The sequence below is a fragment of the Ovis aries genome, chromosome 9, assembly GCF_016772045.2.
Source record: "Ovis aries strain OAR_USU_Benz2616 breed Rambouillet chromosome 9, ARS-UI_Ramb_v3.0, whole genome shotgun sequence".
Classification (NCBI taxonomy): Eukaryota; Metazoa; Chordata; class Mammalia; order Artiodactyla; family Bovidae; genus Ovis; species Ovis aries.
Window position 1 is genome coordinate 58,693,899 of NC_056062.1, and position 16,374 is coordinate 58,710,272.

Consider the following 16,374-nt stretch of genomic DNA (forward strand, 5'->3'; position numbering starts at 1 on the left):
CACCTGGGGAGCCCCTACCGTGCCTCCTCACAATGACAGGAGGACTGTCACCACATTCCCAGGTTCAGGGATTACAGCACAGACTCTTGAGGGCCATTTCCAGAAATCCAGTCTCTCGTGTATCACATGAGTCCAGACGAGTGCCTGGCACACAGTAGGTCCTCAAACCGTACTTGCTAAATGGAATGGAACTATCACTTTGCTGGGGCAAAGGATGAGAAGGCATAGACAGAGTGGCTGATAAACAGATCATTTATCAATTAGTTAAATCTAAGCAGATTATTCTTTTAAAGACTTAGAGTAGAAAACACATTCTGTGGAAGAGTTCTACAAATCATACATATACAGCTCTATACATTTTCACAAACATATGCAAGTGAACAGCACACACCTAAACAATCAGAATATCCCTAGGTGCCCTAGAGGCCCTCATGGTCCTAATGCCATAGATTAGTTTTATATATGTTTTGAACTTTGTATAAATGGAATCACACAATATGTACTTCTGATTATTGAACAAAAAAAGCCAGATATTCTGTGTGTTGTGATAAGTAGCCTCTAAGATGACCTCCAATGATTCCCTTCACCTGGAATTCATGATCATGACTAACCCTCTCCCCTTGAATAACCTGCATCTAACTAATAAAATGGGGCTTCCCAGGTGGCACTAGTGAAGAACTTGCCTGCTAATGCAAGAGATGTAACAGAAATGGATTTGATTCCTGAGTCAGGAAGATTTCCCTGGAGGAGGAACTGGCAAGCCACTCCAGTGTTCTTGCCTGGAAAATCCCAAGGACAGAGGAGCCTGGCGGGCTACAGTCCCTGGGGTCGAAAAGAGTCAGACATGACTGAGCAACTGAGCACGCACGCGCACACACACACTATATTGGATACCATATAAATTAATTTATCCAACCTATTGTTGATGAACATTTGGGTGCTTCCAGTCTGTAGTTATTACAAAAATAATGAACATGGTCATGAATAGTCCTATACGTCCTAAAAGTCCTATAGCCAAGAAGTCTCTGGGAAAGAGTCCATTTCCAGACTCACCCAGGTTGTTTTAAAGATGCGTATGCACATCAGTCTGGTACACACCTAGGAGTGGATCTGCTGGGTCACTGGATAAGGATATATTCAGCTTAATACACCAAATGGTTTTTCCCAAGTGGTTGTATCAATTCGCACAATGCCAGTAGTACATATGAGTCCTTACTGCTTCACAATCTTGCCAAGAGTTGGTATTTTCTTTTTGGGGAGGATCATTCTAGTGGGAACCGTTTTTGTTTCCCAAGGTTCTCAGGTAATATTAATATTCAGCCAAAACGGAAAATCCCTGCTTAACTACTGCTTCCCCTTTATTAGGCGGAACCACATGAAACTGCTGTATTTGTAGGATTTAAAAAGGTAAATACTGGCTATTTCTTGTGGCTAAACTAATGATTACTTCACATCTTATTTACATTTATGCTAAAAAGGAAACTGAAACTGAAATGCACATCAGTGGGGAAATACCTTAACAACTGGAGCTGAAATGAAATTTTTAAATTAAAAATGGATTTCAGTGACTTTTACATTTTAATATTAACCAGATCCTGAAAAGCTTGAAAACAGACCAATGATGTGCACCCTCGCTGCCGGTCAGAATCTCCTGTGGGTTTTCAAAACTTAAGTGTCCCTGCCCCAACCCTCAGGAACCCTAACTCTGTGAGATTAAGGTGAGGCTAAGAATGTGTGTTTGCAAAAGGTGAATGTACGGACAAGGCTAAGAACTGTTGATACTACCTGTCCCACGGCTTTCTTTACCATTCATTCAATGTGAGGAAAGACGTAACAGTTATATACTTGGAAGAGAAGCACTTGTGTGTTAGTTCCTTCTGGACTTTAGAATGCTGACCTGCATGTCAGGTTGGAACAATTCTTTTGCTCTGAACAGGACTCTCTCTACTGTATCAAGGATGGAAGGCTTGTATTTGACTTGAATACAGCTCTATGAACTGAGTTAAAAAGTATCATCAAGAGCATTTACTGGTTACACACAGGTATTTTTAAAAGTGCCCAGACACAACCATGTTACCCAATAGGAGGACTAAGCATATACTCAGTGACCATAAAACCAGGTGTGCACGTACACACCCACACACGAAAATGCTCAGTTAAAAAAACATTATGACCAAGAGGGGAGGGACAAAGAAAATCTAAGTAGTCATCATGACAGGAAGGATCGGACCCCTGTATTTCCTTAAAGTTATTTCCCAGAGTAATTAAAAATTAAATATAGGGCTGGGGCAGATCATCTAGGGGCTGGGAGGAAACAGTGCCATATACAATTCTGAGCCCAAGGTCTTTTCTTTTATTTCAAACTTTATTTATTTTTAAAATTTTGTATTGGGGTATAGCCAATTAACAATGAGCCTTTAAAAATCTTACTAGAGTCCTGAGTCAGATTGGTTCCCAATGCAAGCGATATGCCTTTACCTCTGCAAGCGATAAAAGCATATGTATTTTCACATGAAGGGGAAAGAAAAAAGTCTGGAAACTTTATTTTTATCAGTATTTACCAACTCCGGAATTCTACTGCCTCCCGCGTGATTCTTTTTCCTGTCCTCCAGCACCTGGAGTCGGGACACACTTGCCTAAGTTGAAAGAACGCACTGCTGCTGCTGCTGCTAAGTCGCTTCAGTCGTGTCCGACTCTGTGCGACCCCACAGACGGCAGCCCACCAGGCTCCCCCGTCCCTGAGATTCTCCAGGCAAGAACACTGGAGTGGGTTGCCATTTCCTTCTCCAATGCGTGAAAGTGAAACGTGAAAGTGAAGTCGCTCAGTCGTGTCCGACTCTTCGCGACCCTATGGACGGCAGCCCACCAGGCTCCTCCGTCCATGGGATTTTCCAGGCAAGAGTACTGGAGTGGGGTGCCATTGCCTTCTCCGCAGGAGATGGTTTTAATTACTAGACTTTATCAACAGACCGCCAAAGGGCTCCCAGGCCAGCCAAGCTGAAAGCCTCCACTTTTGGAATCCAAGTAGTTTCCAACATCTGACATGCTCAGGTGGAATCCTGGTTCCTAGATTTTGTTCCTAATAACCCCTTGGGGAGATGCCTGTTCGGAATTCTCAAGCCATCTCCCATCCCTACGCTGCTTAGCCACCTGAACCGCCTGGAGGATCAGAACACAGTCCTATCACCCAGCAAGACTCTCCCTAACCCACCTCCCGGGTCTTAGAGGAACAAGTTTCAACCGCACCCAACACAGCGGCGCTCTGGCCCAGGCGGAAAAACACACCTGGCCGGTGACTCTGATAACCTCACTAATTAGGTGGCCAAGGGGGTCAGCGACAAACCCAGAAGGTCACACCTCAAACCCCGCCGCCTCCTGCCTCCCGCAAGAGCCCTGCCAGGTGCTTACCCTCCTCTAATCGACAGGGTTGATCTCAATCACGGGTCTTTACTCCTGGCGCGGAACGAAACCCCGCGCGCGACATCTTGGGAAATGTAGTCCCCGCCTCCCCGGGGTCCCCGGGTCCACCGATGAGAGCCCCGCACCCAGAGGGATTTCTCTGCCTGGGTCCGATTAAACCGGAGCTGCCAACCCACTGTGGGGGCGGGGCCGCCCCCCACGGAGGACTCGGGGTGCTCTCCCGGGTCGGTGGGAAGAGACGAAACTACAGTCCCCAGGCTGCTCTGCGCCGAGCCCGGAGCCGGCAGCCTCGCTTTGCGTGACCGCGGCAGGTTGGTCCTGGAACAGATGAGCGCAGAATATTTAGGCGAAAACGCGAGGAGGGGGTGGGATCGCGGGGCAGGAGGAGTATCTCCGCCAAGAAAATTATGCATGCGTTAGGGAAGCTCTGAGAGAATGGCTGTGGAAGGTAAGGGACGCTTGGGCATTTTAAGCTCCCTCTTAACGCGCGCACCCCAATACACACATCCCCGCTGAAGCTTGGGGAACCTGGGGAGGAAAGGAAAGGGGGTGGTGGCGAGCGGGCCCTTTCCTCTTAACACCTCTTCTTGGCACTCACCTGAGCCACGGAAGGCCAGTGGGCGCTTTATTCAGTTGCTTCAGAAAGACAAGTCGATTGCGCAGGACTCTAGGGTTGGAGGCGAAGAGTGTCCCTAATGCGAAACGATGTGCTGGAAATGGGGGAAAGCCCGAGAGATCGCCTTGAGATTTCAGCCCCGAGGTGCCCTTTTTGATGCTCCCCACCTCCCACCCCATACACCGGAGCCAGCTCCTTGGCCTCACAGCTGGTAGATGCTCGCTTTGCCCACCCCCGCTCCCCCCGCCCGCACGTGGGAAAGGACCCTCACCAGGTGCGTCATGGGGAAGCATGGACTGCTACTGGGTCGAGGGCCCCACGTCGTGTGTACCCAGAAGCGACAGCAGTGGATGTACCCAGAGGGTGGAGGTGTCCCTACACCTGCCTCTGTTCATACAACCCTCCCGAGGCTGTCAGAGTTTACAGAAACAATCAATCAGGGATGAGGGCAATCAACCTCTTCGATTGGGGTGAATCCTCTTCTTTGAAGCCCACCTTCTTTCCTCATATAATTTTGGCCTTTGGCTTTACAGTGCGGGCTCTATGATCCTGCTTCCTTTGAACTTCCCGGTTGAAAGCCGGGATGGACGGTTTGTATGGAATCCCAAGTTTTCGTTCAGATTCTCTAACCTTGGAAGACTGGCTTTTTTGCTGAGGGTGCTTTCTGGGTAAAATGTATGGGCCAGACGGGTTTATGATGTCGCACTAGTAGCCAAACTGTGTCTGAATGATGAAGTGAAATGAGCGTGAGACTAAAGGGGAGCATCCGATCATCTCCAGAATTATGGTTCCTGAGTGTGGCTCAGGTCCTAGAGGAAATGGGTGTTGGAAAGAGGGCATGCTTGCCAGCTGTGGCAGGCTCCTTGCCAAGGGGAAATGAGCCTACTCCTTGGAGGCTGGAGGCAAGAAGAAACCATGAGAGCTTACTGGCCTCCTTCTCCTCTCTCTAACCCACCCCAGGTGAGAGCAACTGAGCTACTCTGACTCTTGTTAGATTACTCTTGTTAGTTACTTAGCAACTTGAAGAAGCAACACCCCAGCTCCTGTAATCAACATCGATTAACTTAGAAGACTTCTTTTGGACTGTCTGAGGTTTGAAGATTTCCCCAGCTGGGCACTTCTATCTACCTTTTAATGTATATATTTGGCTTTTAAATTATTTATAAAATTATGTTTATACACACATACATACATACATACATACACACACACACACACACACACACATACATGATCCTCTGGAGAAGGAAATGACAACCCACTCCATCCAGTTTTCTTGCCTGGGAAAATCCCATGGACAGAGGAGCCTGGTGTCCTGCAGTCCATGGGGTCACAAAGAGTTGCACAACTTAGCTTCTAAATAACAAATCATATATGTGACTTTAAAAAAATAACCAGCTTTCTTTTCCATGCAAATGAATAGTAGAGTGAGAATCTGACTTTTTGCATTGTTACAGTTGATGGTAACTGAGGCAAGACTTTAGATGAAAAGGAAAAAAAAAAAACAAAAAACACCACCAAGATAAAGTTCACTGAGCTGAGGCCAAGGGCAGGCTGACCTACTGGCACCCTCTCTATTCACCCCTCAGATGACATGATAGCTTCTCTTCCCCACTCTTCTGTGTCCTCAAGGGCACTCCCACTGGTTGCCAGTCCAGGGTATACTTGAAAACAATTTCCTGCTTGCTGGAAGAAGTATAGAATTAGTCATATTTCTTGTCTGATGGGTTATTATACCAGTGAAGCCAGACCTTACAAAAACAAAGGCTTTGAAAGGAAGTATGCCTGGACTGTGGAGAGCTTATTTTATTTTCTAGTGCCTTGTTTGGTTAAAGTGGCTGTCTAGTAAACAGGAGATCCTGAGCTGGAATCACAATGAGCTTCAACTTGAAGAATAAAGGGAACGTTTTAAACTTTGGCTGCAAATATTCCTGTCTCTGGTCTTTACAAAGGCGAGCTTCTTGGTTTGAACTTGGCCCTTCTGGCTACTCTCACTTGGCCTTTCAAGGCTCAGGGTAAACTCCTCTGGGAACTTGTCTTAGCCCTCCTTTCCCTCTGACTTCTGAGTGGTCCGCCCAGTCTGTGGGAAGTGCCTGTAGCATTCTGTTCCCTTAGCACCTGTGCTTCTATTCATCCTAACACTTGCCTTAGTTCATGTCTCTCACTAGACTGTAGTAAAACTGCAACCCCTTAGGAGCAGAGACCATATGCTTTTGACATTTTATACTCCCAGGCTGTAGTATACTACCTGACCCATGATAGGTATTCAACAAATACTCATGAAATGCATGGGAAATAAATCCGTGGAGCTTTTGTAACTGACTCCCTAAGGGTGCATGAAATTTTCTGAGGATTTCTGAGAGGTTTGAAGGTAGGGAGGCTTTTAAAGGAAGTGCCCCCTCTCTTTAGTCTTCCGATGCTCAAAGTCTCTTCTAGAGCAGTGGTTTTCATCTGAGAGGGCTATTTCTGCCTAGGGCATGTTTGAGATAATGCAGGGTCTGGCTTGATATTTTGTGCCCTTGGGCCAGCAATGCTAAATGTCCTGTCGTGCATGGCCTTTTCATACAAAATTCCCAACCCAAGACCAGGGAACAACCAGTTTTCCCAAGTTCACTGAGAAACACTGAGAATAAGGAATTTCATCAGTGGGAATGGTATAGGAAATATAATACATGTTACTTAACATCTGAGATTTAGTTTCTGCATCTGGAAAAAATAGGCACACTACTTTTTAGGTACTACTAAAGTTGTGAGTATTAAAGAAAAGGGCTTATTAAGGGTACCCAGAAGGTGGATTCTCCGTAACTGTTATTTATATTACCATCCTTCTTTCAAAAAGCAGTACTGTTTGGAACTTGTTTTCTACCCGGAATTTTTACTTATTCATGTCAGTTTTTGTAATTAGTAACAAATTAGAAGGTGTTTGTTTTTTTTCTTGCAGTGTGTAACCTGTTTTCTTAAGTAAGCTTGAACTTGTAAAAGTGTTAAGAGCAATTAAGTGGCTCATTCATTTTGTTGAACCTGTAGCTTTGAGTTTACATTGAAAAAGAGATGCTGCCTGTGTATTTTATGGCTATCCTGAGTTAGGTTTTCTTTAAAGTAATTACAGCATCCTAGGTGTAGTCCCTAACCTGGTTATGATCCAAGTCTTATACCTGTGGGCAACTTAAAGCTGTGCTTTCCAGCCACAGAATGTGTTATGGTCTGCATTCAGATTGAGATTGTTTTGGCATCCATTTCCTTCTTAAAAACATGTTGTAAGAAATTACTCCGTTAAGCTGGAGAACTAGGACCTCTAGAAAGGACGTAACCTGCAGAAACCAAGAGTAATCCATTCTCCATGGAGACTGTGGAGACAGTTGTATCCATTGAGACACTTTTCTAACATGAGTTGTAGGCAGAGGGAAAAAGTAGATTCATCTGGCATAGTGTTGTATCCACTTCTGTATTCCAAGATTGGTACCTGGCACTTTGGCACTTAGTAACTTTTTTTTGAGTGAAGTATTGGGTTAGCCCCAAAATTCATTCAGGTTTTTCCATACAGCGTTATGGAAAAAAAGTGAACGCACTTTTTGGCCAACCCAATATAAATGCTTCGGAGCAAAAGAAAACTTTTCCTACCTTGGTCCCCATTTCCTTTCCCTGCATCATCCTCAGCTGTATAAGAAAAGTGGAATGGAGAAATACGATATATATAGTGTTTCTATTCCAGATCTAATAAATTAATAGTTCCTCTTCCATGGCAGAAAGGTGAGTCCCAATATTCACCACCCTTCCAAAAAGATTTCCAATAGAAGGCTGGGTGCTGTAAGTGACATTGGGCTAGGGGCTCTGCATTCTCCATCTCAAATGAACAAGCTCACTTATCAGATAGCCTCTGATTAGTCATTCGGTGCTCACATTCTATAGTTTTTCTCCTGTGAAAGAGTAACAAAACTGCCCATCACCAAAATATTGTAAGGATAAGTAATCCTAACAGTGGCTGGGGAAAGAGGAAGAAGATAGTTGGAACTTCTTGGCAAAGAGAAGTAGTCACGAAAAGTGACTGTACCCTGCTGGCCCTGAACTGAGTCACAATCACAATTCAAGATAAAGACGTTGTCTTGATTAGAAGGGTACAGGAGTTATTTTTTTCTGACTTTGGGCTGGATGGTAAAGTGGAAATGCCAACCCACTCCAGTACTCTTGCCTGGAAAATCCCATGGATGGAGGAGCCTGATAGGCTGTAGTCCATGGGGTCACGAAGAGTCGGACACTTACTGAGCGACTTCACTTTCACTTTTCACTTTCCTGCTTTGGAGAAGGAAATGGCAACCCACTCCAGTGTTCTTGCCTGGAGAATCCCAGGGACAGCGAAGCCTGGTGGGCTGCTGTCTGTGGGGTCACACAGAGTTGGACACGACTGAAGCAACTTAGCAGCAGCAGCAGCACCCCAGCAGAGAGTTTACCCCTTACAGGAACGCCTGTCTCTGTGACATTGGCAGCTTGGCCTGCAGAGAGGAGATGGGCTCCTGCAGCAAGAACCTAGGACCCAGAGAGAGACAGGCCCCAACTACGGATGCCTTGCTCCCTTTCACAGGCTTGCATGCTACTTGTTTTCTCCTCACCAGAGGAGAGCCCGTCGAGAGTGGAGAGAGACCTGCAGTGCTTTCCTTTTGGACTGCCCCCCATGGCACAGGAATCAAGGAGGAAGATGGCTATCTGGGTGCTAGCCCACCTCCAGTTTTTCTAGCTGTGTTTCCATGTGGGGAACATGGTTTTTGTGCACGTCTCCTTGGTGGGGCTTTTTGCCTGACCCATGATAGACTCTCTGTGAGGTTGGGTGAACGAATGAGTGGCAGCCTGAAAGAATGGGTGAGCTTATGGGTGCATCTGATTTCTGCAGTAGGCCATATGTTCTCCCCAAGGAGAACCCTTAGCTGCGTTCATCTGCAAAAGTGGACGCTGTAAAGGCAGTGCAACTGTCAACCGGCTTCCGTTGTGACTCTGCGTAGCATCCGTGTCAGTGTTCAGCTACTTGCTACTCAAGTCTCCTGCATTTCACTTTTCACCAAGGGTCTTTTTTTTTTTTTCCGTCTTTTCTTAATATTTATTTTGTTCTGTATCCCACAAGATAAGACTTTCCTGCAGCAGCAGCTTAACCAATCACTCTGTTTTAGGACTTGAGAGTGATGAATGGAAGCCCATCATGGATGGGCTCCTGTCCAGTGACGGTGCACGAGGGAGAGGTGGGAGCCCTAGCCTGACTTCCTGCCGCTCCCAGCTCTTCTCCTGATCTCTGACTGGTTGGACAGGACTTCAGTCTAATCCTACTCTTACCTGGCCCCACCCTTGCTAATTCCTTTCAGGCCACCCTTCTTTCTTTTCTGTCTCGCTGTGCACTTAGGCCAGAAGGAACCAGGGCTGGTGCTGAGAAGGTGAAGACATATGGAATATGTGATAACATGTAGCCAGTGAAGCTGTGTTCCATCCACATGCTGAGTGAGTCACAGTAGATGCCCTGGGGACACATTACGGGAGGGGCAGCCAGGGATCCAAAACCTGTTCCTGTTCCCTGGGGGGTAAGCATCAGACATTGTACATTTGGTGAATTAGGAGAAAGAGGAGAAAATTGCGGACTCTCTTTCTCTCGCATTGGGCATTTGCTGTTAATAAGCTGGAGAACATTGCCTGTGTGCAAGGAACTCTACTAAATTTGGGGGGGAGTCCATAAAGAAGAAAGCTTAGCCTTCCCCTGTGTCCACTTGGCTGGAGACGGGTTCAGATGAAAGCTGAATGATACAAGTGCTAAATAAAAGTACAAGCAACATAACGTGGGAGGTCTGAGAACAGACAGAGCATTTAGTTCAGAGCTGGATGGGATGACCTAACCAAGGGGACCGCCTTTGAGTGAGCTTTGGAACACAATACTCATGATTGGGGCATGGGGGAAGGACATAGAACAGAGGGCTGTGAGTGGGATGTGTGTTCCCTAACGGCGTTCCCCCCAACCAAGTTCTAGCTTTGTGGCTGTTTAGTCCTCTATGGGCACGGTGGTGAACGGGCATGCGCCTGTCACGTCTGGTATGTTCCTTTTTCTATGGGCTGCATCATCCGCTTGGCCAGACCTCTAGCACTCCCTGCAGCCCAGTTGGATCTTGCCTGTGGTCCTTTTGTCACAAGAGTGAGCTAGGAAAAGTGCTCTCCTGATTCCTCCCGAATTTTCTGATATGGATGTCACAGCACTACCAGCTCAGAGCTGGCTCATGAGAGCACACTCGGCTATATTTAGTCTGATTTTTCTAAAGTGTGGGTGCAAGAAGCTGCTCGTATAGCTTGCCTCCCAAGGGAAGAGCACACAGGGGTGGTGGTTGTTGGGTGACAGGGGGCTGCCTCACTGCCTTCTCTTTGCAGCCTTTTTCCCAGGGCACCTGGTGCTGGGAGGAACCAGCTGGTTCAGTTCCTTTGTTCCTCAGCTGCTGCTGATGCTCTGGAAGGTGTTTGGTGCTATTCTGTCCAGAAGCCATTTTTATAGCCCAATGGTATTACAGTGTCTGTGTATTAGCTGCTAATGAAGGCATGCAGATCCTCAGAGTTGGGATAACACCAACAAAATATAATAGGTAAAATAAAAGCCATCCTCACTGTTAAGTGTAGTATTTGATTTTATTCATTATGTGATTCCCTGACATTATGAGATTAACAGCAGGAAGCAAAAGTGATCATAATTGTTGTTGTGCAGTCACTAAGTTGTGCCTGACTCTTTCCGACCCCGTGGACTGCACCGCACTAGGCTTCCCTGTCCTTCTCTATCTCCCGGAGTTTCCTTATAATATGAGTGTGTTTATTCACTAAAGACTCAACACTTAATCTCTCTCCACCAAAAATTTACTTTCCACTCAACACCCACAGTTTTGTAGGTTGGGCTCTCTTAGTCTGATAATTGCTTAGTTATACAATTGTGCATGCAAATTGACTGCAAAGAGAAATTTCGGATCATGCAAAAGAGGAAGAAAATTCATGGACTCTGTGAAAGTAACATTGGAAAACTGACAGAATGAGACAGCTGTGACCCAATTAAGATTTGGCTTAGTTAGGCCAGGTAACCATTAAACAAGGGAAAATTGACCTACCATGCTGATTTGGTAGGAACCAAGGAAAGAATTAGACCAAATAAGGATTAAGAGAAGTCTCTGGTGAAAAATGATGCCCTGAAATACTTTGGGGAGAAAATGATCTCTTTTATAAATGGGCTGTGAAAAGTCAAACATAAAATGAAAAATGTTTTGGCTTGCAGATATGAATCTTGTTGGAGGAGCTATATAACAAAAAAAAATTGATTTTTTTAAAAATTCTAAGAATTAACAGATACTTAAAATTTTAATCTAAGTTGACTAAACTGGAGATAAACATCTCCATTTCTCTCTCCAAGTATCACTCAAACTGTTTGATTCTTAATTTTTGAAACTTGACTCTGTATTTCCTTCCCTCTCTTTCTACATTAGTACTTTAAAAAGTTTAAAGTTCAGATTATTTAGGTATAATTTACATTCAGTAAAATTTACCTTTTGTAGTTCTTTGTAACCATGAAGAAAATCAAGTTCAATTCCTACACCCTGAAAAGAATTCTTGTTCACTTTACACTTTGTTCACAGTCTCTGATTAACATACTGTTCTGAGTTGTCTTTATACTTTAGCCTTTGCCAGGTTATATAAAATATCATATACTATGATAAAATGATATCATATACTATGTTGCCATTTGAGTCTGAATTCTTTCATTTAGTATAATGCATTTGAAATTCATCATTCAGCCCGTTTAATTGGTGAATAGCAAGCATTCTATTGAATGGATGTACCACAGGTTATTTACCAATTATATATTTAGATTGTTTCCAGTTTGGGGTAATTATGAATAAATGACTGTTAGCAGCTGCATACAGGTTTTTGTGTAAACATTGTTGTTTCTCTTGTATGAATAGCTCCAAATAGAATTTGAGTCCGTGTGTGTTTTAACTGTATAAGAAACTGCCAAACCGCTCTCTAGAGTTACTGTCTCATATGTATTTTTCTCAATTTGGATTTTTTTCTCTATTAATCATCTGCTAATAATGAGGACCTCACAAGAATAAGAGAATTACGTTAATGGGGACAATTAGAAGGAAATAGTTTTCCAGAAGTGAGTTCCCTGAATTGCATTATGGAAGAGCATGCAAGTAAAGCAATGGCAAAATGTATCTTGGTTTCCAGGTTAGTCCAGACTTCAAGGATGGATTTGGCCTGGAAACATCACTGGTTTCACATCCAAAAGAAAGCTGTTTAATTCCCTTTATAATAAAAAGCAACAGGAATTTGCCATCAAGTTCTGGATATTTGTTTGTTGTTTTGTTTTGGTGGTTGTTATTGTGGAAAACCAGATAAGGAATGGAGCCCAGATGAGGGAGGGCTTCCCTTTGGAGGAAAATTGGGGAAGAACATGCTTGAGAGGCCATAGATGAATTGAACTGGAGCAGGAAAATTTTACTTCCTATCCCTGGAAGGAATTGGTCTTGCCTGCCAAGGGGAGCTTCCGGTGGAGCCAAGGACTCCATTTTATGAAGCCTAAGAAAAGGTTAATTGATTCGATCTCTAGTGATTTAAATTTTAAGTGTGGCTGTGTGTGATCTGATTGAAAATTGGGTCTTTCATGAGCTCTCCCTTTATACAGTGGGAGCAGTGCTTGATTCACCTGCAAAGACCAGATTTTGCTCAGCCACAAATTAGATGGAGGGCTTTCCCACAGAATCGCTTCCAAGTGCAAAACATGGTTTTGGAGTTATAATTTGGTTATGGATGCATTAGGATTTTCAGAATTTCCCAGTGGTCTTTGGGGTATTTGAATTTGGAATAGCCCAGAATTTGTATGATACATGGTTGCTTTAATGTAGTGCTACCCTGTTGGAGGTTGTAAAATGTCAATGTAGGGTTTTTGTGTTTGTTTTTGAGAAGGTGCCTGTGTATTACATAGAGGTGAAAATTTAATATTAACCAGGCTTCAGTAGATGAACGTTGCACTTAATTTTGTTGAGTTGCTTATTTCCCCCATGATGACAGTGGTTTACAGCTGGAGGAAAAAGAGCAACCAGTTGCCAAGAAATGGACATCTACTTCCTGGTCTTGGCTGAGTCATCACCCTTTTTTTCCTTCCCTCTCTGAGGCTAGAACCAGGTGTGTGTCGGTACTCTGTGATGCCTTAGTTTTTGCTTTCTGTTTGTTTTCTGCTCTCTGAGATAACCACAGTGAAAAAAAAGTTTTAAATTAAATCTGCCTGAATAAACTATAGGATTGCCCTTTGGTGTTAAGGCATCTTGGAAATTTAGGTGAGTATAGCATTTACTTCATCTTCCCTAGTGGCTCAGAGGTTAAAGTGTCTGCCTTCAATACGGGAGACCCAGGTTAGATCCCAAGGTCCAGAAGATCCCCTGGAGAAGGAAATGGTAACCCACTCCAGTATTCTTGCCTGGAGAATCCCATGGACGGAGAAGCCTGGTAGGCTACAATCCACGGGGTCGCAAAGAGTTGGACACGACTGAGTGACTTCACTTACTTACTTAGCATTTACTTCCTATAGCTTAGAAGTGAAATAGTCTTCATTTTACACTCATAGATATTTACTGAGGATCCAATGTATGCCAGTCTCTAGCAGAATTTGATTTATAGTGCTGTAATACCGTGGATAAGCTTAGGAAAAACAAGTGTTCTGAAGACCAATCTGCTTAGATAGTGTTTCCTTAGTAATGAGATTCCTCTGGGGCACTTGATAACATCCACGTTCCTCCTCTCCTCCCTTGGGTGGTATTTTTTTGAGTCAGAAATGGGGCCTTGAATCTAACGCATGGCCTGAGTCATTCTTAGTAAGTATATTTGGAGATGCTGGTGTGGGGGCAAGATTCTTAATCTAAATCTTAATCTAAAATCACAAGAGAGGACTGAAGGTCTCATGGAATCCTTGACCCCCTTAAACCATATGCACAATATGTATATGGATATTGTATTTTTCTTGGGAAAGGGGACTGGGGCTGTCATTCTGTTCTCCAGGGAATAAAGATCTTTTTTATCTTTATTTAGATCTTCTTTAGAACAGCCATTTTACTTTTTTAAAATATATTCTGATTAATCTCTAGTGCCAATAACTATGTCTGTCACATAGAAAGCATACAACTATTTGTTTAGTAAACAGAAAGATTAACGTCTTTTCATTAGTTACTACTGGTTACTCTAAGCCAGCCTCTTGATGGCCACTCTCCCGATGTTGTTCAGTTGCAAAGTCTTGTCTGACTCTGCGACCCATGGACTGCAGCACACAGGCTTTCCTGTCCTTTGCCATCTCCTGAGTTTGCTCAAACTCATGTCTGTTGAGTCAGTGATGCCATCCAACCATCTCATCCTCTGTCACTTCCTTCTCCTCCTGCCTTCAATCTTTCCCAGCATCAGGGTCTTTCCCAATGAGTCAGTTCTTTGCATCAGATGACCAAACTATCGGAGCTTCAGCATCAGTCCTTCCAGTGAATATTCAGGGTTGATTTCCCTTAGGATTTATTGGTTTGATCTCCTTGCTGTCCAAAAGACTCTCAAGAGTCTTCTCCAGACATTAGTTTTCATAATGCAATGAGATAGTTGATTTCCCAGCCCATAGCTGAGAGACTTTAGGTTCAGAGAAGATAAGAAATTTCTCCAAGGCCACACAGCTAATTGGTGGTGGGACTGGGCTTTGCTGCCAACTTTGCCATGTTCCAGGGAGACTGAAAATCGCTCAGTTGTGTCTGACTCTTTGCAATCCTTTGGACTATGTAGTCCATGGAATTCTCCAGGCCAGAATGCTGGAGGGAGTAGCTGTTCCTTCGCCAAAGGATCTTCCCCACCCAGGAATCGAACCCAGGTCTCCTGCATTGCAGGCAGATTCTTTACCAACTGAGCCACCAGGGAAGCTTTTTCACAGTCCTGTGTTGCTTTCTGAGTTTGTTTCAGTTTGGTAGTTTGGCTCTACTTTACTAGCTGTTTGTTGGAAATGTTGATAATTTAAGGGGAAGAATAAAACAGTGTAATAAACAAAACATTGCTTATTTGGGCTCTACAGTAGGGAAAACTCTTCCAGGTTTTGTAGATCAAATCTCTAATGAGATATTTGTCTTGATCTCGGCTCTCTGCACTTTAGTTTCCTTCTGTGTAAGAGCCTGAGGTCTTAGGGTTTTTGTTGCTGCTGTTTATCCCTGTGGGTTTCCAGATTCACTTATGTACCCAGCACAAATGAGTGTGCATTCCTATTTGGATAATAAACATTCATTGTGCACTGGTGATAAACTCAGTTCTGTGAATAGCACTCACCGGGTGATATAAAAGAATGTAAGGCCACCAACCTTTCCTTCATGGGGCTTATGATTGCTTCAGATTCAAGGCTTGGTTTGTGAATGTATCTTAAAAAAAAAAAAAAAAAAAAGAAGATATAGACTTGGGCAGAGTGGGCACTGTAGGGGGCTCTGCTTTCAATCAGAGGAGCCGCCATGCCCACAGCAAAGGTCCTCTCCTTCCCTTGACTTCCCAGAAGATGTTCTTAAAGGGCATTTTTCTGTTTGTTTGTTTTGTTGTTCATCTGTTTTTTTAAAACTTAACTTCTATGGAAAGTTTGATCACAGCCTGGAGAAATTGAAAAACCAAAGAAGCTAAAGTAATAAGATAAGGGGAAAGAAAGGAACAGAGGAACAGATGTGAGAAACATTTCAGAGTTGGGGGTGGGCGGGGAAGAATAGGATTTGAGATTGTGTAGTTATAGGGTGGGCAGCAACATAAGTACTCCCAACTCTTCAGGGACACTCTACTGCCAGTAAAATCAAGCCCAAACTCCTTAGCAGTCAGCGACCTTTCCAGACTCACTGCCCTCCTGCTTCAGGCTGATCTCCACTCCTTTCCCTTAGGAACCTTCCCTGATACTTGAGGGGCCCAGGGATCAGCTGTGTGCTGACTCCCTACCATATTGTTTATGCTGGTCTCCCCACCTAGAAGGTCTTTCTTCCACACGTTCACTTTGCACATCCTTCTATGTGCATGTCTAAGGCAAGAGAGTAGGTGGGTAAGTCAGGGACATTTCATGTGTGCTGAGCAGGATCACCAGTACCAGCAGTTTAAGGGACAGGATAAGGAAGAGGAGGCTGAAGGAGATGAGGAGAAGCAGTCAGTGGAAGATGGGGTACCATTTCAGAGTGGAGAGTCTCAGCATCACGTGATGAACTAAGATAGCCAGCAAGACATGTGCTGGGAAGCACCCTGTGGTTTGGTAAAAATTTAAAGCATTCTGATGAAATGGGGAAGCAAGTCCACATTCT

At 44.2% G+C, this 16,374-nt stretch overlaps 1 protein-coding gene and 1 long non-coding RNA gene across 16 annotated transcripts in view; one reads left to right on the forward strand and one right to left on the reverse strand.

Annotated features, from left to right (window-relative positions):
* LOC114116379 (uncharacterized) overlaps positions 1 to 3,455 on the reverse strand; it is a 319,096-nt gene extending 315,641 nt beyond the window's left edge. For all 3 annotated transcript variants that reach the window (XR_009594979.1, XR_009594978.1, XR_003590317.3), the window contains exon 1: positions 3,409 to 3,455. This is a non-coding gene — a long non-coding RNA (uncharacterized LOC114116379). The remainder of the gene's footprint in view (positions 1 to 3,408) is intronic.
* Positions 3,456 to 3,702: 247 nt separating this feature from the next.
* The window catches only part of SAMD12 (sterile alpha motif domain containing 12), a 455,621-nt gene continuing 442,949 nt past the window's right edge, over positions 3,703 to 16,374 (forward strand). For all 13 annotated transcript variants that reach the window (XM_042254362.2, XM_042254363.2, XM_042254366.2 and 10 more), the window contains exon 1: positions 3,703 to 3,868. In XM_042254362.2, the coding sequence (XP_042110296.1) occupies positions 3,856 to 3,868 (13 nt within the window). In that variant the 5' untranslated portion in view covers positions 3,703 to 3,855. The remainder of the gene's footprint in view (positions 3,869 to 16,374) is intronic.